Here is a 23,736-nt window from a genome sequence, read left to right on the forward strand (position 1 = left end):
ACAAGAGGTTTTCAAATGCCTCGCAAATAAGGGCACCTATTGATAGATGGGTAAAAATAAAAACAGCAAACATGAAATATCCCTTTGTCCTGGTGAAGTTATTAATTACACTTTGGAAGGTGTATCAATACACCCAGTCACCCAGCAAAACAGTTGCTGAGAGGAAAGGAAACCGCTCAGGGATTTTACCTTGAGGTCAATGGTGACTTTACAACAGTTACATATGAATGGCTGTAATAGGAGAAAACTGAGGATGGATCAACAACATGTAGTTACTCCACAATACTAACCTAATTGACAGTGAAAAGGGAATAAAATTATTTTACAAAACAAGCATCTTGTTTGCAACGAGGCACTAAAGTGGCAAAGCAATTCACTTTTATCCTGAATACAAAGTGTTATGTTTGAGCAAATCCAATACAACAGATAACTGAGTACCACTCTCCATATTTGCAAGCATGGTGGTGGCTGCATCATGTTATGGGTATGCTTGTAATTGTTAAGGACTGGGGGGTGGGGGGGTTCAGGGTAAAATAAACGGATTGGAGCTAAGCACAGGCCAAATCCTGGAGAAAACCTGGTTGTTTGCTTTCCACCAGACACAGAGAGATAAATTTCAGCAGTGCAATAACCTAAAACACAAGTCCAAATCTACACTGGAATTGCTTACCAAGATGACATTGAAGTTACTGAGTGGCGTAGTTACAGTTTTGACTTAAATCTGCTTGAAACTCTGAAGCATGACTTGAAAATGGCTATCTACTAATGATTAACAATCAACTTCACAAAGCTTTAAAAAAATATATTTAAATATGCAAATATTGTACAATCCAGTGTGCAAAAGCTCTTACAGACTTACCCAGAAAGACTCACAGCTGTAATCGCTGCAAAGGTGATTCTAACATGTACTGACTCAGGGAAGTGAATACATATAAATGAGATATTCTGCATTTCATTTTTAATACATTTGCCAACAATTCTAAAAACATGTTTTCACTTTCTCATTATTGGGGTATTGTGTGTAGATGTGTGACTAAAAAAAAAACTGTCAAACACAACAAAATGTGAAATAAGCAGAGAGGTATGAATACTTTCTGAAGGCACTGTTAAAAAAAACACATTTTCCCCCAATTAAGTTTCTATGTGAGAATTGCCAGAACAATCTGAGATACCAAAAACATCCACGCTGGGATAGAATGTCCACACCATTGGCTCTCCGTGGCTGTTGTTCCTTCTCTAATGGTTTCCTTTCCTGTTCATGATGGAAATGACAAGTGATCTCCCCAGTAAGGAAGGGGCTGGCAAAGTCCACCCAGTGCGGTGCCTTAGTGATTAAGCCAATGGCTGGAATAGCACATCTCCACTGCAGGAGGGAAACCCAAAGACAACAATATCCCTCCACAACTCCTCCATCTATTCTTCCTTCCCTTTACCTCTCCCACTGGGCTGTCTGCTTTACCTGGTCGTCCTATGGTGATGTTGTTCCAAAGCTTCAATTAAAACGGCCTCTTGTGAGGGCTCTGTGCATCTCCACACAGCCATGAGCAAATCAATGCAACCCAATGTCTTGGCGGTCGAGCCGACCAATACACAGATCAATGGACGCGTACACCAAGGCGTATAGGGGTTTAAAGGTATTCAGGAGAACATTGCATCGATATACAGTTGAAGTCGGAAGTTTAAATACAATTAGGTTGGAGTCATTAAAACTATTTTTCAACCACTCACAAATTTCTTGTTAACAAACTATAGTGTTGGCAAGTCGGTTAGGACATCTACTTTGTGCATGACACAAGAAATGTGTCCAACAATTGTTACAGACAGATTATTTCACTTATAATTCACTGTATCACAATTCTAGTGGGTCAGAAGTTTACATACACTAAGTTGACTGTGCCTTTAAACAGCTTGGAAAATTCCAGACAATGATGTCATGGCTTTAGAAGTTCTGATAGGCTAATTGACATCATTTGAGTCAATTGGAGGTGTACCTGTGTGTATTTGGTCATCAGCCTCTTTGCTTGACATTATGAGAAAATCTAAAGAAATCAGCCAAGACCTCAGAAAAAAATATGTAGACCTCCACAAGTCTGGTTCATCCTTGGGAGATTTCCAAACGCCTGAAGGTAGCACGTTCATCTGTACAAACAATAGTACGCAATAAAACACCATGGGACCACGCAGCCGTCATACCGCTCAGGAAGGAGACACGTTCTGTCTCCTAGAGTGAATGTACTTTGGTGCAAAAAAGTGCAAATCAATCCCAGAACAACAGCAAAGGACCTTGTGAAGATGCTGGAGGAAACAGGTACAAAAGTATCTATATCCACAGTAAAACGAGTCCTATATCGACATAACCTGAAAAGCCTCTCAGCAAGGAAGAAGCCTCTGCCTCAAAATCGGCATAAAAAATCCAGACTACGGTTTGCAACTGCACATGGGACAAAGATGGTACTTTTTGGAGAAATGTCCTCTGGTCTGATGAAACAAAAATAGAACTGTTTGGCCATAATGACCATTGTTATGTTTGGAGGAAAAAGGGGGATGCTTGCAAGCCGAAGAACACCATCCCAGTTGTGAAGCACGGGGGTGGCAGCATCATGTTGTGGGGGTGTTGCTGCAGGAGCAACCGTGCACTTCACAAAATAGATGAAATCATGAGTAGGGAAAATGATGTGGGTATATTGAAGCAACATCTCAAGAAATCAGTCAGGAAGTTCTACCAAATGGACAATGACCCCAAGCATACTTCCAAAGTTGTGGCAAAATGGCTTAAGGACAACAAAGTCAAAGGTATTGCAGTGGCCAATCACAAAGCCACTGCAATACGAAACGTTTGACCCAAGTTAAACAATTTAAGGCAAACTACCAAATACTAATTGAGTGTATGTTAACTTCTTACCCACTGGGAATGTGATGAAAGAAATAAAAGCTGAAATAAATCATTCTCTCTACTATTATTCTGACATTTCACATTTTTTAAATAAAGTGGTGATCCAACAGACCTAAAACAGGGCATTTTTATTAGGATTAAATATCAGGAATGTGAAAAACTGAGTTTAAATGTATTCGGCTAAGGTTAATGTAAACACTTCAAACACTCCGACTTCAACTGTACTTCCGCACATGCATATACACACACGTACTCACACTATGTCTGCGACTTAAAACACACACTACACAAAAACATTACACATACTGAGACCGTCTAATCCACAGACATACACCCTGGGGTTTGGTTCAGGATCATTTAGTGGTTGAGTGTTGTTATGTGGTGTTCTGTTGTCATGGTGTTGGTATCTCCACTGTCTGTTTGCCTCAGTGCAAGTGACTTCGAGCCAGAGGGCCCAGACACGCAGAGGCAGAAAGTCATTAAGGAGGCTGTCTCTCTCTAGCCTGCTGGCCGACATAAACACACACAGCGGCACAGGCACCCCTCAATGTCTGCAGCCAGCCAAGCATAACCCTCATCAGAACAGTATTACTCGGTGTCCACTAGATGGCACAGCCTTGAAGTCAGTATATTGGCTTTATAGTAAAAGTCCATAAAAAATATATTATTTTTTGGTCTTCATTTAAGGTTAGGGTCAAGCATAAGGATAGCAGTGTGGTTTAAAATCACATTTCAAGAAGATAAATTGTAGAAATAGGTAGGGTTTATGGCTGTGATAACTAGTGACGACTCATACGAATGGATACATTTGTATAATGACTCGCTGCTCACTGAGTCACGACGGTTCAGACAGTGTGAGCAGAAAGAGTTTGTCAGTGGAGCCACTGACAGCCTGAAATAATGGCTTTTGCTGTAGGGGAGTTTGGACTGGGACTATTAGTTATTATTGATATCCTTCTTAAGAATATGGGTAGAATAAATATTGTCACCTTCCATGTAGCTTACCTACACCTTCTTTCTGCTGTCTTGGGTTCTTTTCTCTCTCTCACTCCCCCACCCAAACGCACATACCATTTAATACCCTGAAAGTCACTGTCTGCCTTAGGATATCAGTCAGGAATCAGACGCTAACACATCCCGGCATTTACGCTGAACAAAAATAAACGCAACATGCAACAATTTCAGCTATTTTACTGAGTTGCAGTTCCTATAAGGACATTAGTGAATTGGAAATAAGTTAATTAGCTCTAAACTATGGATTTCACATGACTATGAAACAGATATGCATATATTGTTCACAGATACCTTAAAAAAAATTGTAGGGGCGTGGATCAGAAAACCAGTCAGTATCTGGTGTGACCACCATTTGTCTCATGCAGTGCGACATATCTCCTTTGCATAGAGTTGATCAGGCTGTTGATTGTGGCCTGTGGAATGTTGTCACACTCTTCAGTGGCTGTGTGAAGTTGCTGGATATTGGCGGGAACTGGAACACGCTGTTGTACACGTCGATCCAGAGCATCCCAAACATGCTCAATGGGTGACATGGCTGGTGAGTATGCAGGCCATGGAAGTACTGGGAAACGTTCATCTTCCAGGAAGTGTGTACAGATCCTTGCGACATGTGGCCTTGTATTATCATGCTGAAACATGAGGTGATGGCGGCGGATGAATGGCACTACAATTGGCCTCAGGATCAGGATTCATTCGCGAAAAGCACACTTCTCCAGCATGCCAGTGGCCATCGAAGGTGAGGATTTGCCCACTGAAGTTGGTTAAGACACTGTACTGCAGTCAGGTCGAGACCCTGGTGAGGACGAGAAGCACGCAGAAGAGCTTCCCTGAGACGATTTCTGACAGTTTGTGCAGAAATTCTTCAGTTGTGCATTCCCACAGTCTCATCAGCTGTCTGGGTGGCTGGTCTCAGACGATCCCGCAGGTGAAGAAGCCAGATGTGATGGTCCTGGCTGGCGTGGTACACGTGTCTGCTGCAGTGGCGGTCAGTGCCGTTTATGATGAGGGAAGACGATTATTATTTTCATGAGCATGGCCTTAATTCTATTACACCATGTTGGATGACTGTCATTCATATTCCATTCATACAGTTCAATGGATAGGGGATAGGGTTAGGCTACTACATGATACTCAAATGTTCCCTATACCCATCATGAGGTTGCTACAACCTAGCCTATTAATGAAAGTTTACAATGTAGGAGCACACATGTTCGAGAGAGGAATTTGAGATGACAGACAGTGACACATGGATAGACAGTGACACATTCAATACCGCCTTTCACACTCTTCCTGCATCTAGCTTATCTAGGGTGTAATCATTAGTCCAACAGTTGCAAACGAGAGTTGCTATTGGATAAATTCAGGTATTTTCATCCCCGTCTCGTTTGCTTCCGTTTAAGAAACGTTTTTCAACAGAATCGGCGGAATGAATACACCCCTGATCATAGCAGCCACGTTGTATTTATTCTAGCCTCTATGCAGTTTCCTCCTCTCACCTTTTCCCTTCGTTTGTGGACTTCAATAACCAACACATCAGCTGTATGTGATCAGATGAAAAAACCTTTCCAAGCCAAACCATGTCATAACTGCTACACACAGCCTACATCATTGTCCCCATATTAGCTACTGTAACGTCCTAGTCAATAGCTAATAGAACTAATGTGTTAGTAAACCCGCTACAATTATGCAGTAATGGTACAGTGTATAGTCAGTAAGCAGTTACACTGGCGGCGGCCCCGAAGCAATAAATGAATAAAACCAAAAGCTTACCTTGACTTGGAAGAGTTCCAGTGTTGTGTTGGATATTCATAGCCAGCTAGCATCCCTCTGTTTGAGCCGGTGTTTGAGTAACTACACTAGCCAGCTGCATTGCTAGCTAAGTGAAACTGAAAGCGGGGGAAAAAAAATACTAAATCTCTCTTTCTTTGTGGTTGAATCTGTGCTTGAAATTCACCGCTCGACTGAGGGACCTTACATATAATTGTATGTGTGGGGTACAGAGATGAGGTAGTCATTAAAAAAATAATGTTAAACACTATTATTGGACACAGTGTTCATGCAAGTTTTACAGTATGTGCACAGTTTTACCCCTGAACTTATTTAGGCTTGCCATAACAAAGGGGTTGAATACTTAGACATTGCAGCTTGCAATTTTAATTCACTTGTTAAAAAAATAAATATATTAAAATATATATATACTATATATATTCCACTTTAATATTACGGTTTATTCTGTGTATGCCAGTGACACAAAATCGCAATTTAATCCATTTTAAATTCAGGCTGTAACAACAAAATGTGGAAAGTCAAGAGGTGTAAATTCTTTCTGAAGGCCCTGTATGCTTTTTACGTTTGTATCACGAACAATTTGAGAAAATGTCGATTAAAGTGACCAATTTCGTCCCTTTTTAGAGCTATACATGCCTCCAGTAAGACCCCTATGKTCGGTGAAATGTACATGATACAGACAACATATTGGTGACATGATACTCCTCATAGTGTGTTCCAAAATAAGGAGTATGTCTAGATTCTGAAATACAACTTTTCACATGACTTTAGTCAACATAACACATATTCATATTAATATGGCAAAAGCATCCTTTTAGTTMTTTTTCTTATCTTTAGACATATTATTAGGAACAATAAACTCTCCGGTATTTTTTTATTTATTTGACCCATTTTATACATAGCAATTAACATTATAGGTCATTAACCAATCACAACCCTCCTTTAGGATTGCACATTCAGCAAATCACCAGCAGAGGGAGTTCCATTTGAATCCATTTTCCCATTCACTGTGTAGGTGGTGCTCATATAATTGTATCATTACTTCAAAAAGTAGCAGACAGCCCACTCTGGAAACGTGATGCAATCTTAGAGTATATTGTTTTAAACAATGTCTAAAAATGCACTATATCAAAAAGGGTACTTTTGAGATATTCATATTCTTAATGTTTAATAAGTTAATGTGTTTTTCAGAATCTAGACATACACCATGGTTTAAAGCACATTAAGGAGTATAATATCACCAAGATGTTGTCTGTATCAAGTACGGTTCACAGATCATAGGGTCTTAGAAGAGGCATAGGTCTAAAAGGAGATCCAAATTGCCACTTTCGTGATGATTTTTTTCCTTKAATTGTTTGCAATAGAAATATTAAAATCCTTCCTCCAAATGAACTTTCTGTGAAAATTGCCAGAACAATCTGAGATACCCAAAACATTTTTGGGTCACACTGGCGTGGAATCACCCTGGTATCCTTTGAAGCATATACAGTCTAGTGACCTCAAATGCGTTAAAGAGCTCTGAATCTATGACAAAAGAGTTGGATAAGAAGACAACGACATTGGGCCTAGAAGTAAGTAATATTAGTGTAAAGAACATTAGCTACCACCACTGAATATTCTTTCTAGGGGGAGCTACTGTGCTGTAGTGTCATCAGCGTTTGCTTGTGGTAGGTACATACTGTACAGCTACTTAATACGCTGGGCATGATAGCAACGCAATGTATTCCATAAACATAATACCTATTAACTCGAGAGGTTGAAGCGGCAATTCAATTTCAGTCGCATTCTTGCGGAGACGTATTTATATATTTAATATGAGATTTGTAAAGACCTGTGTTCTGTGGCTCATGTCTCTTCCTTCTGCAAATAATGGCATTAACAGGACGTCACGGTGTGCTGGGAGTATTCTCAATCACGCTAACCAGCTGCACCTGTGTGAGTAAATGTTACGCCGTGCGTATGTGTCGTTTGGTGTGTAGGAGGGGGGGGGCTCAACAAAATGCTTGACGCGACAAAAAGGAAAGAGGGGAAAAAGAGGAGAAATTATGAAAGCTCTCAATCATTTCTTTCTCAATATGAACAGCCATGAGTTCATATTGCCATTGTATCATCCCTCTGATGTTGGTGACGTCACGTTTATTCAATAAAACACTGTGTGTTTACGATATAAACTTTTTGTTGTTGTTGCATGGGCTGTGTAGCATTCCACTGAATCCGCCTGRATCGGCCGTTTGCATATGCTGTAGATAAGCGCTTGTCAGTGACTGTAGACAGGCGCTTGTCGGCGACGGCGAAAAATCAAATCGGTAAAATATCCTATAGAGGGTCATAACAGGTGAATGTGGCAGTGACGCAAGGCAAGACTATAAAGTTCTGGTTCTCTCCCTTTACTGCTCTAGAAACAATACTCGNAATTGTTTGCAATAGAAATATTAAAATCCTTCCTCCAAATGAACTTTCTGTGAAAATTGCCAGAACAATCTGAGATACCCAAAACATTTTTGGGTCACACTGGCGTGGAATCACCCTGGTATCCTTTGAAGCATATACAGTCTAGTGACCTCAAATGCGTTAAAGAGCTCTGAATCTATGACAAAAGAGTTGGATAAGAAGACAACGACATTGGGCCTAGAAGTAAGTAATATTAGTGTAAAGAACATTAGCTACCACCACTGAATATTCTTTCTAGGGGGAGCTACTGTGCTGTAGTGTCATCAGCGTTTGCTTGTGGTAGGTACATACTGTACAGCTACTTAATACGCTGGGCATGATAGCAACGCAATGTATTCCATAAACATAATACCTATTAACTCGAGAGGTTGAAGCGGCAATTCAATTTCAGTCGCATTCTTGCGGAGACGTATTTATATATTTAATATGAGATTTGTAAAGACCTGTGTTCTGTGGCTCATGTCTCTTCCTTCTGCAAATAATGGCATTAACAGGACGTCACGGTGTGCTGGGAGTATTCTCAATCACGCTAACCAGCTGCACCTGTGTGAGTAAATGTTACGCCGTGCGTATGTGTCGTTTGGTGTGTAGGAGGGGGGGGGCTCAACAAAATGCTTGACGCGACAAAAAGGAAAGAGGGGAAAAAGAGGAGAAATTATGAAAGCTCTCAATCATTTCTTTCTCAATATGAACAGCCATGAGTTCATATTGCCATTGTATCATCCCTCTGATGTTGGTGACGTCACGTTTATTCAATAAAACACTGTGTGTTTACGATATAAACTTTTTGTTGTTGTTGCATGGGCTGTGTAGCATTCCACTGAATCCGCCTGCATCGGCCGTTTGCATATGCTGTAGATAAGCGCTTGTCAGTGACTGTAGACAGGCGCTTGTCGGCGACGGCGAAAAATCAAATCGGTAAAATATCCTATAGAGGGTCATAACAGGTGAATGTGGCAGTGACGCAAGGCAAGACTATAAAGTTCTGGTTCTCTCCCTTTACTGCTCTAGAAACAATACTCGATAATTGAGCCCACTCCCCAAAAGCAAATTAATGAAATCAACAGTAATTTTWGCAATTTTGGTTGTACGAGTTGATCACCGATCCCATTTCTATGAACCTAATCACAACAGTGAAAGAGCTATTTTCTGTACAGATGCACACTTAAAACATATTATTTTTATTAATTTAATATAATGCAGTGGCAAGCAACCTTGAATCTGGACAGCCTCCCAAATGTGACACAACACCTATATGTGAGCTTAAAGGGCCAATCAGCAGTTGAAACATAGCGGATCTTCCCTGCCACCGTTTCGGRATAAAGCTGAMGGATGAGGCTAGAGAAATGTAACCAATKTAAAATTCATACACAGAGCTATGGATGCAATGACTGGCCATCTATGGCCATCTATGGCTCCCGAGTGGTGCAGCGGTCTAAGGCACTGCATCTCAATGTATCACAACCGGCTGTGATTGGGAGTCCCATAGGGCGGCGTACATTTGTCCCAGCATCGTCCGGGTTTGGCCGGTGTAGGCCGTCATTGTAAATAAGAATTTGTTCTTAACTGACTTGCCTAGTTAATTAAAGGTTAAATAKAAAATAAATGTAAAAAAATCTATGATGTCAAAATGAATATTGTAACTATGTTTTGAGGCTTTACAGTGTATGTTACCATTTATTTTGTTTACAAACATTGGACTAAAACAAGCTCATATTTTGGATTCTGATGGGGTACGACAGTTGAAGTAAGTCGCTCTGGATAAGAGCGTCTGCTAAATGACTTAAATGTAAATGTAAATGTAAGTAGGCTCATGAGGCATTTATACTGTAAGTTATATTTTCAAGAATTAATGGGTACATATCATTATTATATAAGTCAAAAAAGGGATTTAGAAACTGTTGAATGTCGTTTTATAAATATACAGATTTGCCTCCTGAGTGGCGCAGAGGTCTATGGCACTGCATCGCAGTGCTTAAGGCATCACTACAGACCTGGGTTTGATCCCAGGGTGTGTCACTACCGGCCGTGACTGAGAATCCCATAGGGCAGCGCACAATTTGCACAGCGTCGTCCGGGTTAAGGGAGGGTTTGGCCAGGGGGGCTTTACATTCTATCATTGCACTCTAGCAACCCCTTGTGGCAGGCCGGGRACCTGCAGGCTGACCTCTGTCGTCAGTTAAACTGTGTTTCCTCTGACACATTGGTGCGGCTGGCCTCTGGGTTAAGCGGGCGGGTGTTAAGAAGCGTGATTTGGTGGGTCACGTTTCGATGGAACGCATGACTCGACCTTCACCTCTCCCGAGCCTGTTGGGGAGTTGCAGCAAAAAGACAAGATCGTAATTGGATATCACAAAATTGGGGAGAAAAAGGTGGCAAAATACAAAAAAAAATCATAATAATTAATGTACAGACTCAGGGCTTCAAAATGGTATATCATACACCGTTGTTGCAGGAAACGTGGGGAAATGATGCTGCCTTGAAAGATTTTCAGCACGTTTATGCTAGGCAGCAACGTTCACACCCTATTAAGCCTCAGTCACACCCATCTCTTTAAGAATTCACACGTAAACGCATGCGCGTCAGCATGTCATTGTCCTCCAGAAAGTAGTCGCTTTGTCGATAGCACCAGTAAAATTCAGGGCAGCAATGTTTTTGAGGGCTGTAGTAACCCTTTTGCCGTTGTCCATAGCTATATCTTTCCAAAAYTCTTCGGTGGCAAAGATGATCTATAGACAGTACTCACCAGGGAAACCCCCAGTCTGCTGTGGTAAGAAAGGCCGTGGAGAAATAGTAGTTGTAGTAGAACAGATAGAAGTTCATCATATCAGAGCGATAGGACAGGTGAAGTGGAGCAGATCATGCTTGGCGATCTCCTGCTAAGGGAAGACGTTGAAGGGAAGTGAGAGAAGTCAAGCTACAGCGTTCCAGCCATCCTGTATTTAATTCTGCTTTTGTAGCCCTGTTACGGTGCTCTGCTTTGTAGAACGTGTGCGTCAGCGCCCCTTTGATCTTTAATTATGGGAGTCACGTTGTCTGGCGCTCTATTGTCTTGTATAGCAGTAAGCCATTACTGCCATGTTATTATTACATGCATATTGTTTCTAGTATAGTGAATTAGAGATTGTATCATGTACACACTGAGTGTACAKAACACTGTACGACTGTAATTCTCTGTCTTGTCATCATTGCCCTTACCAGCTCTAGGGAGCGAGCACATGACCTAACCTGAAGAATATACAGTCCACCAAGTCCTCAGTTACAGTTATGGACAGAAGCCTGTGACGTGACAGACCAATCAGGACTCATCTCTTGGCATGTCCAACTCCATTATCTCAGCCAATCATGGCTAGCCAYGAAGGATCATGTCTTTCTCCTTATATAGGTAAGTGCTTTCTCCTTGGTTAAACTAGGCTCGTAATTTAACATTTTGTTCATATTTACAGAATCTATACGAGTTTGTAATTAAGGCACATGAAAGTTTGTTTCTGTAGAAAGTAATGTCAAATATCCACGATCCTGTAACATGGCAAAAATGCAGGGAATTGAAGAACTAGAGAAGCCTTGAGTGGTTGAAATGATGAGGGTTTCTTTGCCTGATATTCCCATCTAATGCTCAGGTAGAATTTTAAGGCGAGAAAGCACACACATAATGAAAAAAATTGTCTACCCCATCCTTAGCCACAGAATGGACTGTGTGTGTGTGTGTGTGTGTGTGTGTGTGTGTGTGTGTGCAGGCACATGCGTGTATGTAGTATTCATACACACCGTGTCACGACAGCCATCCAGCTCTGGCACTCTCACTAATCAGAAGTTTGACGCTGTGATCTACAAACCGCAACAAACGCAATTGACTAATATAACACATGCGAGCCGAGTGCTCCTAGAAATAATTGCTTTCCCGCTGTTTTCTTACACCCTTTTCATTTTTTTTCTCCTCCGTCTCTCTTCCCTCCCTTCTTCTCCTTTTCACTGTGTAGTGAAACGCTATGCCTTTGATATCACTAGTGGAGTGGAGGAGGGGGTCTTGAAGCAATTACCTCCGCCATTTATTGCACTTTAATACGTGTTACGGTTAAGAAGCAATCAGTTTAGTAATTATGCCATGGTGACTTGTAAATCGCCACCATTTCATTCCATTTCGCCACAAAGCCAGACAGAGGAGCCTAGACCCTGGGCCTTTTTGATTGGAGGTCAGCGTTCAGCCGTGTACTCCAAGAACACGATTGGACTGATGCTAGCTTTGCTAACCTGCCAAGTCACCATGATAGTGACCCCTTCGCTGCAGATTTTTGGGGTTCTAAAAGATTCTCGCAATACAAAGTTTGTGTTGGTTGTATTCACAGTCCTTTAAAAACTACAGCCACGCAATTACGAGTGGTCCACGCCGCGTTTTTCCGCCAAATGAGCAGTTTGATAATTGCTGGGTGCGGGCGCCCCCGTCTAACGAATGCACTGGAAAAGACATGACCAGCGGCAGGAATAATAACAACAACAACGAGATGAGGAGGGAAACAGGAGAGAGAGAGAGGGAGAGAGAGAGAGGGAGAGAGAAGAGGGGAGAGAGGACAGAAAGAGAGTGAAAAGAAAGAAAGAAAGAAAGAAAGAAAGAAAGAAAGAAAGAAAGAAAAAGAAAGAGATTGCGGGTGTGATGGTGCTAATCCCTTTACACAGATCTGGTGAGAAGTGTGTCTTTATTGGGTCAGGGGTTCTGGGGGAGCGGCTTTCTGACTCACAACCCTGCCGACTCATGTCTTCAGTGTTCACTATTCTGTTTTTAAAAGGGGAAGATGGACACAGACAATACTAATAATATCTCTTTATACTCTCTTTTGCCAACGAGTGTCCAGGCTCTGCGTTCCACATTAAGGTCGCATTGACCTTCATCTGAATAGAGTACGGCTYCAAATGTTCGGCTCGCATTTCAAATGACAGAGACAGAGACGAGAGATCTGACCTCTCGAATGAATCCATTTCATTTCAGGCCTCTCAGGAGAAGATTGGCCACTTTGAGAGACGTCCCAGTTTAGTTGGAGGGGAATGAGACCCAGCGATGATCAGTCAACGACTCCTGTCAGCAAGGCATGATGCTGCATGCATCTCAATAATCAACTCTGATCAAGAGAGAGAAACTGCTGAGAGGGAGAGAGTGATGCTGCTGCTGGTTTGTGTGAGTTATTGCTGTTAAAAGGCTGTTACTACCAATCTTTTCCCTATAGACCATATAGACTCCACTATTAGCCCAGCTGGACTGATTCTGGGTCTATGCACATGTCACAGGGTAAGCAACATCACCACTCTCCCAAATCATCTTCTACACCAGCAGGCTACTCATGACAATACGCTCACTGAGGAGAGAAAGCTGGAGGTCCTCGTGGAGGCAGGGAGAGATGGAGGGAAGAGCGAAGAAGGTGGAGAGAAAAGTGAGTCTCAGAACTGGGGTATTGCTGACCGACAGGCGGCACATTTAGTATGCTAGAAGGCACGGCGCACAAGCAGCCGGCTTCATTAAAACACTGCACCATGCAAACACACGTACAGGCATAACTGAACCCGCGCACGCACAAACACACCACACAAAGTATTCTCCATTGATGCTATCCCTGAAGGACTGAGAGTGGAAAAACAACAGGTCATCAAATCCATGAGCGGCTGCAAAACAAAAAGGATCCCCTCAACACCAGTGACTAACAAGGCCAGGCTTGTCATTCCTAACAAGCGCTACGTACACGCCACCTGAGAACCGTAGAGATAAACATGTGTGGGAGGAAATTAAGAGATAGCAACATCAGGTTAGGATGATATGGTGTAGACATGCACGCACACATGCACAGACAACCACCCACGCGCACAGAAAGCTGAAACCTAAGCAACAAATTGCATGCACTTCCAAACCGTGCTGTCTGAGTCAGTTACTTAAACTGTAGAATAACAAGTGCTCCACTTATACGCTATGCACAGACAAATGGACCAGTCAATCACCTGACACTTCCTCTGAATAATACAAGTTTGCTCACTGAGTGTGTGTGTGTGTGTGTGTGTGTGTGTGTGTGTGTGTGTGTGTGTGTGTGTGTGTGTGTGTGTGTGTGTGTGTGTGTGTGTGTGTGTGTGTGTGTGTGTGTGTGTGTGTGTGTGTGTGTGTGTGTGTGTGTGTGTGTGTGTGTGTGTGTGAGCACAACATGGGCGGTGGCATGTGGAAGCGGCACGTTAACCAATTGCCGTTGCGTCTCTCCTCCCCACACGCTCATCCAACAGAGATATCAGCCGTCCATATGAGTCAGTCTCTCCAGCTCAACATGGCGGGTCTGTCAAACAGAGCAACTCCCTCATAACATCAACAACACCCCTCTACAGAAAATAAACGCTGGAGGATCTCCACCAGGATGCGTCTCTAAATGACACGGTGGACTCTTTCTCTGTTTGACAAATGGACTAGGGTTGAATGGCGGGAAACCCAGTTTACTGAGATTTACCAGGATTTACAAAACCACTCCCTTTTCCCTGGGATAAATAACTGAGAGAAAKCGGTAGATTATAATAGTTATTGATATAAACAGCGTGGCGTGAAATTGAACTGTTGAATTATAGGCGACGTCTAAATCTGGATTCTCTACGGCCTCTGCATGATGAATCAACGCTCAGGGTGAAGACAGACAGCCCATCTCAGTATGGAGCACACTTCACAATGCATGTAGACCCACAGTATCATCTCATCAGGGTGAGATGATACTTAGACCTCTGCGCCACTCAGGAGGCGAATCTGTATATTTATAAAACGACATTCAATAGTTGCCAAACTTTTTTTTGGTGACAGGTAGGCCTGCATTTGCTGCAGCTTAGCCTATGCTACAGTAATATAAAGACCAAATGTGCATCTAATTTATCCATCTCCCATCTGGCTTTCGGGGTCACCTTGATGTTTTAATTGTAAAGATTGTAATTGTTCTAATTGCAACTCCAGAGTTTAAAACAGCTCATCCCTCTAATATTGTTGCTTTAAAATCAGTGCACGCGCGCACTCTCTCCGTCAACTCCAATTGCATCCAAAATAGTGAATCCTGTTCTAGATTGATATCTAGCCCTYTATATAGATGTCCTYGACTAKCTCTTTCAGGTAATACATTCAATGCAGTATGAGCCTTATATTTAGCAAATTAATGATGGGTTATGCATAATAAGCTTCTAACTTATAGCCTCTGTCTCTTGCGCAATACGCACGCACCTGTGCTCTGCTGGCCTCGCTCCTTAAACAATGCTACTTAGCTCTTGGAGTCCCATGCAGGAAAAGCTAGACTAGAAAAGCTTGTTGGAAATCTTTTCTTTTTTTTTTTTTAGCATTTCTTATACCAATAGGATATTCGAAGAGAGACCCAAGGTCTTTTTTTGCGGAATGTTAATGTTGTTCTACAGCCAATAGAACTCGTGGGTAGTTTAAAAGAAGAGCGAGCACGCGATGGTGGTATGCTATAGCAGTTATTTATTCAGACCCCTAACCAGTCACTCTTTGTGAAGAGAAGTTAAAGCCTTCTGCATCTAATTCTAGTCCTATGTTATTCAAGGGTGTCATTAGAATGATGAAGATAAGGACAACAACACTTATTTCATTTAACTGTTGAAAGCGAGGAAGGAATGAGGCAACAATAGAGAGAGAGAAAGAGGAGGGAGGCTAATAACATTAGGGGGAATACTATGAAAGGTATATCATTTATGTGTCCACCTACTAATTATACAAATAGGCCCGATTATATTTCAAAATTCGAATAAAATTCGCAAAGCCTATACTTGTAACTTTGTAGTCCGCATGTGCTGCACCAGAATCACATGTTCTCTTCTGCTTTATCATGGTTTGAACGATGTGCCTAATTCCTGTCCATATACAGTAATACAGTACAATGCAATACAGTAATACAGTTCACACTAAAAAAGATTAGCCTACTTGAGCTAGTTTCATTCATTTACCCAAGAGAGCATATAGCTAGGGACAMTACATCTACAGTATGGGCTTCTATGTTTTTCTATCGTGCGTAATGTGCYGTAGCCTATATCATATACAGTATGTATTGGATAACGGCAGAATCAATAGTCCTTCATGTAGGGCTCATAACATGTATTTCATCTATGGCTCATCAGGCTCCGGTAGCATCAGGTTTGAATTTTCATGCTGATCAAAGCTCCAATCAAATCCAGACATATTTATATGCTTTATAATGCWTTTGAATGACACTTACGGTTTGGTGGGTAAGAGAAAAGTGATTTATTCTTGGGATGGAACATTTGCAAAATACCAGGAATATAATTCAACCCTAAAAAGGTCTACATGTGTTGTTTTTGTCCYGGCGTTGTGTTTCCGTGGCATTTAAAGGAGTTTGTGGGAAGACTATTGGCACTGGCTAATTGGCACCAGCTAATGGGGATCCTAATAAAAATCCTAAATCCTAAAATTATAACCATCACTGTCAAATATCGTGTGGTAAATAGCTTACAACAGCAGTCTCTCCCGGCAGTTTTGCAGTAAACATTCATATGCCTCATATATATTCATAAACAGTGAGTGGAGCAACAAATGCTTTTTGACATCCATGCTAGCGTAGGATTATAATTGAGTGCACTCTTGAAATTTGAAGATCATTTAGAAAAGAAGCCTCTCCTGCCCAAAGTAAGGAGACGGAAAGAAATGAATATTATCTCGCTGTGCATCTGCCTCTCTACCAACCAGTGTGTGTGTAGGGGGGGAGTCTTGCCCACCCCTTTCAAATTGAGCGAGGCTCATCTCCTCTGCAGCCATCTGGCTGAAGTGATAGAGTGCGCTCTTATACACATCTAGATGTGTATAAGAGACAGGTGTGTGTGTGTCTGCGTGCATATGTCTCGGTGTGAGTGTGTATGTCTCGGTGTGTGTGTGTATGTCTCAGTATGCAACTGTGTGGAACGGTTAGATAACATAATTGCTAGTCTTTGACTGATGGTGTGCATGTGATCAAGAGCGCAGTCACGTGTGTAGCGGTGCTTGTGAGATGCATTTTATTATCAGGTACATTTCGACCTAGCTGCCTTCAGATCAGACACGTCCGTTCTCTCAGTTGAATGGGATGGATACAGAGAGGCTACCTGCACAGCTGCAGCAGAGTACGCCCCAGACCGACCCTTTATGCACCAAAAACGCACCATCAGGGACCACACACACACACACACACACACACACTCTGCAGGATACTAAACACACACACACACGCGCGCACCGTAGAATACTAAACATACACTAGCTCCGTTTGAGCAAAGGAGTAACTGCAGGTGTCCAGCTTTAAAATCACCTAAAATAACTTGAGATGGCACTGCTGAGGATGCCTGGGTGAATGTCATGTGTGTTTAAAGTAATCATCAACTTTAGATGCCCTAAAAGCTGTTCAAATGTTCATCAATTAAGTCTTTGAAAAGCATAATYCATGTTATCGGTGAAAAAGTTTTTATTTTCAAACCAATGGCRAGCCAGTTATTTGTGGACACATACAACAATGAGATATGGATTATAAAGCAAGTCCAGGAGAAGAAACATGCCCTATTAAGAGTCCATTGTAAACCAAACATGTCTTCAAAGCAGTCACTATACACTTCTAAACCATTACTGTTTTGGAATTCACAATGGTATGTACAGGCACAAAGAGCTGGAGAACGTCAGTGGCTCGGCCGTACACACTCCTACCTTGTATTGGTGCAGATGCTTGAAGGAAAATTCCTTGAAAAGTGACACATTCAGTCTTCAAAACAGTGTTATATAAGCCAAGATAGCTGAAGGATAGAAGTCTTCAAAACATCGTAACAAGGTTGGATAGACTTCTGTGCTGGAAGAATAACGTGATAGAGCAGGCACCTGAACACCATTGAGAACGGGTATGTTCAAGTGAAAGTAAGATTKATTTGCCTCTTCTCAAAGATGGCAGTAAAGGAAGACTCTTCGGCTTTTTAGAATGAAGAGACGCTAATTGTGGGGCTACGGAAGAAACACAGACAGGAATACAACAGTGGTACCCAGCAGAGCATGCAAATATTCAACCTTATAAAAAGTGAGGGGAGAGGGGAGACCTAGCCAGCAGCCAATAATACTCTCAGTTTAACGAATGCGTCTGAGCATTCCTGAAAAAGACCTACCATTAGTCAATTGAGCCAGACATCACTTATACAACGTCTTAAAATCAAATTTGCTGAAAAAAAAGCCCTTGCCCTTGAAAAAMAAGTATTGTACTTCATAATTTTTTTAAATGTTCCTTCACAGCAAAAGCAATGGTCGGTAAACAAAGAGACAAGGTTATTAGCTAGGTCTAGTGGTCTGGTGACTGTGTTCTGTGTTCTGTGTCAGTTGGAAACAAGCGATTGATGGAAGACTACCATTAGACATTCAGTCCATATGACTGTTTAATCAGAACTAAATGACTCCCTCAGTGTTAGTCCTCAGTCCTCAGTCACTGCCTTGCCCGTCTCAGCACTTTAGAGGATACGATTAGACAAACTAATGTCACGTCGATATTCTCTTGGTTAGGGGGTTGGCGAATAGACTTGAAACAATGTTTTACTGCGTGCTATGTCARGTGGTAGCCATTGCTATAGAATGAGCTTGATCTCTGGGAGATATTTTGGTTGCTTGTAAATGTGAAGAGACCTACAGTAGGGCTGGCTGCTGGAGGGATCACTCTCTCATCTCTCTCTCTACACACACACACACAAACACACACACACATACGCTCACTAGCCTCCTTGGCCGGTTCTGGGCGTTTCGAGCAAGTAGTGCGAGGCCTCATGCTGGCTCAGTGCCACACACGCCTATCTCTCCAATCTTTAAAGAAATCAGGATATTAAACTTACTAATACCCCCACGGTCTCTGAGCAGAGCAAGGAGAGCAAAGGCATCAGCGTGCCTCTCCCCCCCTCCTCCCCTCTCTCACCCTCTTATCTTTCAAGGAGCTAGGGATGGGATCTCTGTTTATCTCAGCGTGGCTGTCGTTCACAGGCAGACGTTATCGTCCTCCTCTCTTCCTCTGCCTCGTCCCCCTTTTCTCTCTCTTCCTGGAGCGAACCCACTGCCACAGCCTGGTCCTAATCAGCGCCTGACTGTCATAGCCAATCATAGTCTCTCTAACGAACGTTGACTACACAAACAACACACAACTCCCTCAGCTAGGCACATTTTTCTACCCTCAAARGTGTCATAGGCAAGTTACGAGGGAGTGTTCAAAGGGGGTTTGAAGGGAGAGGGAGGTCAATTGATTATGGATTTGAGCTTCCCTCCTTAACAAGCTGACAAAGCAGTAGGCCCACTGCTCTATTAACCTTGGACCTTGTCCCTCTGTCCCGGTTCTAGATTCATTTAGCCTGTAGGGGACATGGATAGAATGTCAACTCTCTCTCGTACAAACAAGCMTAAATCTCTCCATGTGCCCACGAGGGAAGAGCTAAAGAGTTAGCAAACATTAGACCTAAAAGAGACTACAAAACCAAACACGACATATAAACACCTACGTCACCTACATCTACGCAACCAAGCCAACACGATCCACCAGAAGCCCTACACCACACAACCTTCACACGACATACATACACACGAGCCAGCACGGTGACGTGGGCGACACGCGGGGTCGTTGTACTCACGGTCGCTACAGAAGGAGCCTCCATAGGACGTCATGGTGCAGTCGCAGGAGAAGCCCTCCCACTGCTGGAGACACACGCCCTGATTGTAGCAGGAGTCCTCCGTACAGGTGGTGCTAGGTCCTGGAGGGACAGATTGGAACACAGGGTCAATATACAACGCGCACACATACGCTTGTTATGCCAATGTATGGAAGGACATTTGGGAAATAACTTTAAAGCAGGAATCCTAAGGCTGTTAAGTACACCGCCCTACTGCTTTCTTTTTTTTGCCGAAGTGCACAGGCACCTAAGGGGGCAAACTGTAATGCCATTGTAGGTTCTAAGGATGCTCAGGGGGAACGCGTTCAACACATAAAGCCCTTTTTATGTCAATATGGGAATATAGGGCAATAACTGTAATCATATCCATAGCACAGGTCATTTGGTTGATACTGATTTCATCGAGGCTGGTGGTTAAAAAGTGATAAGGTTGTATTTGACATTTATTCTGGGTTAAAATCTTGATTACAGGCAGTCATGAAACTGGGAGGCATATTTGTCAACTTGAATATGAAATGGGGTTGTGGGGGGGTTGAATGGATGTAAAAGAAAAGATGGACTTCTTCAACAATGACAATTCTCTAATTATAAACAGCCACTATTGTAATTTCTCAGTGGAATTCCGAGCATGTTAYAGTGATAAGTGAATTAAATGTCAACCGGGTGGTATTCAAAGCATCTGTGATTTGGTTATTAGACCCATTAATACCTGCTAATGCTTTAAATTAGCAATGACCAAAAGAAAACCACAGGTGGCTAATTGTCATGTAGGTGGTAGACCTTCCGTGTTTTCAACCTTTTAAAGGGAAATTGTAAAAATGACTTCATATTCGTCATCTCCAGCACCACCCCAACATCAACATATGTGAAAATGGGGCGTTTGTATGTTTTCTATAAAAAAATATAAAGGAAAATGTGTGTTTCCAATGATATCATCAACCAATTACAGTAGTAGGCAATTAGTAGGCAATMCCTACTCAGAATATGTTAAAATCAAATGATGCACACCGACGATGTAATTGCAAACACTTAACTTCCTCTCTTTTTTACTACAAAACATAGAAACGCACCGTTTTCACATACACTCAATGGKCAGTTTATTAGGTYCACCACCCCGTTCACCAAAATGGTTTGCTCCTACACACAGTGAGTCACGTGGCCATGGACTGCTATGTAAAGCAGGTAGACGGTAACGATCGTTGGAAGCATACTRGGACCAACGTGCAGCGTGATCTGGGTTCCACATATTTTATCAGAAATAAGTGAACCACACAACGAAACAATAAAGACTAAACGAAACGTGACGACAATGGAGTGCTAACATGCAACTACACATAAACAATATCCCACAAAACACAGGTGGAAAAAAAGCTACCTAAATATGATCCCCAATTWGAGACAACGATTACCAGCTGCCTCTAATTGGGAATCATACAAAATCACCAACATAGAAAAACAAAACTACAACCCCACATAGAAATAATAAACTAGACTAACCCCCAGTCACGCCCTGACCTACTCCACCATAGAAAATAAGGGCTCTCTATGGTCAGGACGTGACATAGATAGACATTCAGTTAGTGTTCGATTGAARGCTAGAATGGTCAAAACGAATGACCTAAGCAACTTTGAGCGTGGTATGACCGTCGGTGCCAGGGGTTTAGGYTTTACAGAGAATGGGGCGACAAAACAAAAAGCATCCAGTCAGCGGCAGGCGAAAACAGCTTGATGATGAGAGGTCGAAGGAGAATGGCAAGAATCATTGAAGCTAACAGGCGGGCCACGAACAGGCAAATAACGGCACGTCCTATAGTCTGCCTTCAAAGAAAGGTATATTTGTACATTTTTTGTTCAAATGGTTGGTGCTTTAAAAATAAGAGATTTATTAAGATAAAAAATGTAAGGAAGCTATGTAAAACATTGTTTATTAGAAACTGACTTGTGCACTTGCAATGCCATACTTGCTTCAAGGTTAACAAAACATGTTACTATTTACACATTTTAAGAGCAGCCCAATTAACCCAAAAAATTGTCAAATTCATGAGCGCCAGCCATTTCCTCAACGTTATTCCAAAATGGACACTTCAAATGAGATGTCTCCATTTTATCAGTTCATGTTTTAATTGCCTACTGCAGTGATTACTCCATCAATCAGCGCTTAATACAAGAATCGCAGAGGCTCTAATTAAACATATTGCTGTAATTATTACTGAAGTCAATCACAATATTATCACAGAGTTACACTTCCCTCCGCTATCGATCAGCTGCTACCTCAACCAGGTCATATAGTTTAGACTTGAGTTTAGAGTCTATAGAGTATGTGAGCAGTGGAGTTGTAAACGTGTCATTGAAATGCCTTGTGTTTCGGTGTGAGCAGTTGTAAACTTATTTAAATMTCTTTTGGAGCGAGGCATGAACCCCCCCATCTGTTAAATCTGTAGCTGTGTTTTATTAAAGGAGTTGGAAGAATGAGCAGCATGCTAGCTGCTAGGGCGCTAACAGCCTTACTGTGTAACCTCCCTTAACACACATCTCAACCCTGCGTAACAATATGACACCTGTATCTGGAACTAACAGCTTGGGAGAGAATGAGACATCTGGGTATACCCTCCCTCCCTCCCTCCCTCTCTCTCACTCCCCCCACCTTCCCTATCCTCTCTCTCACCTTCCTCGGTCTTCCTCCCAAATCCCAGACGTGAGTCAGCAACTCAGCATAGTGAAGAACACAGAGTGAACAGTTGTTGAGCCATAGGCTGCAGCTCTCTGCTCTCGCTGCTGTAGGGAGGGATTAGCTGAGTCAGGCAGCTACAGGAGAACAAGTTGCCCCATTGACCCTGCTGGATGTCTGGGGATGCAGCCATAGAGGTCAACCTCTGACCACTAAACTCTGGTTCCAACTCCTGATCCACCTGCTCCACTGAGCTGGCCTGGAGGACCGGCCTTGGCCTGACATATTGAACAGAGGGTCTGGCTACTGTTGGAGTGTGCATTACAAATAGTCCGGTTGCAGAGCTGTGCYTGCTTTTGCCAACTCAATGTCCTTTGTTGTCTTGTTGTCATGCTATAGCCCTTTATGTTTGACATGACAACGGACATGACAACGGACATGAAAGGGAGACTTGGTTAAAGCACAACCACATCTGCCACTAGGCTACGCTATCAATAGCCATTTGTATTGGCTTCTATTGAATTTAAACGTTATATTGGTTTTTGTTGTCAGGCTATGGGGAAACAATTCCATGAAAAGAGTAGTTGATGCTATGAAACTTATTGTTACATCTTACAACCTGCCGTTTGAGARTTTAAGGGAGTATATGTGACAGCCTAATGCAGTTTTAGATCTCTTTTAAAACGGAAGTAATTACGCCGTATAACTGTAGGCAGGTAATAAGCCAMGCTGGCAGGCAGAGGTGGCAGCGTTTGCGTTTAGAATCGGAGCGGCAGCGAGACCTCTGGGAAATCAGACCGTGTGAATGCTACTGCAGGTGTCACAAACACAATTAACTAGCCGCCAGAGACACCACAACACCGGTGACGTCCGTCCAGCCAAAAAAGCTGAGCCCCTTCCAAATGCGGGACTGAGGAGTTTAGGCACTGCGTAAAATTGCCTTTTTCCAAGTGTGTAAATGTGTGTCAGAAGTTCTAAGGATAACAAGTCGAAGTTCAGTAATTGAGAAGTCATGATAAAAACAGAATTTGACCAGTGAGAAGGATATGGATCTTTACTCATGCTAATACTGTAGCTCTTATCACCTTGTCCATTGTCCTCATTCTTATCCCCCAGTGCATATGATTCTTGTCATGCCACCAATTAAAGATCCAATATCAAATCAAACTGTATTTAGCCACACACTTAAAGCAAGAAAAACAAGAAAAAACACAAAGCAATAAAATACTTGAATCAAAGCACA

At 42.3% G+C, this 23,736-nt stretch overlaps 1 protein-coding gene across 3 annotated transcripts in view; it reads right to left on the reverse strand.

Annotated features, from left to right (window-relative positions):
- Nucleotides 1-23,736, reverse strand: part of LOC111960288 (neurexin-2-like) — a 504,177-nt gene that overhangs the window by 403,102 nt on the left and 77,339 nt on the right. For all 3 annotated transcript variants that reach the window (XM_023982225.2, XM_070437965.1, XM_070437964.1), the window contains exon 9: nt 19,787-19,906. In XM_023982225.2, coding sequence (XP_023837993.2) covers nt 19,787-19,906 — 120 coding nt within the window. The remainder of the gene's footprint in view (nt 1-19,786; nt 19,907-23,736) is intronic.

Source organism: Salvelinus sp. IW2-2015, linkage group LG37 (assembly GCF_002910315.2).
Source record: "Salvelinus sp. IW2-2015 linkage group LG37, ASM291031v2, whole genome shotgun sequence".
NCBI lineage: Eukaryota > Metazoa > Chordata > Actinopteri > Salmoniformes > Salmonidae > Salvelinus > Salvelinus sp. IW2-2015.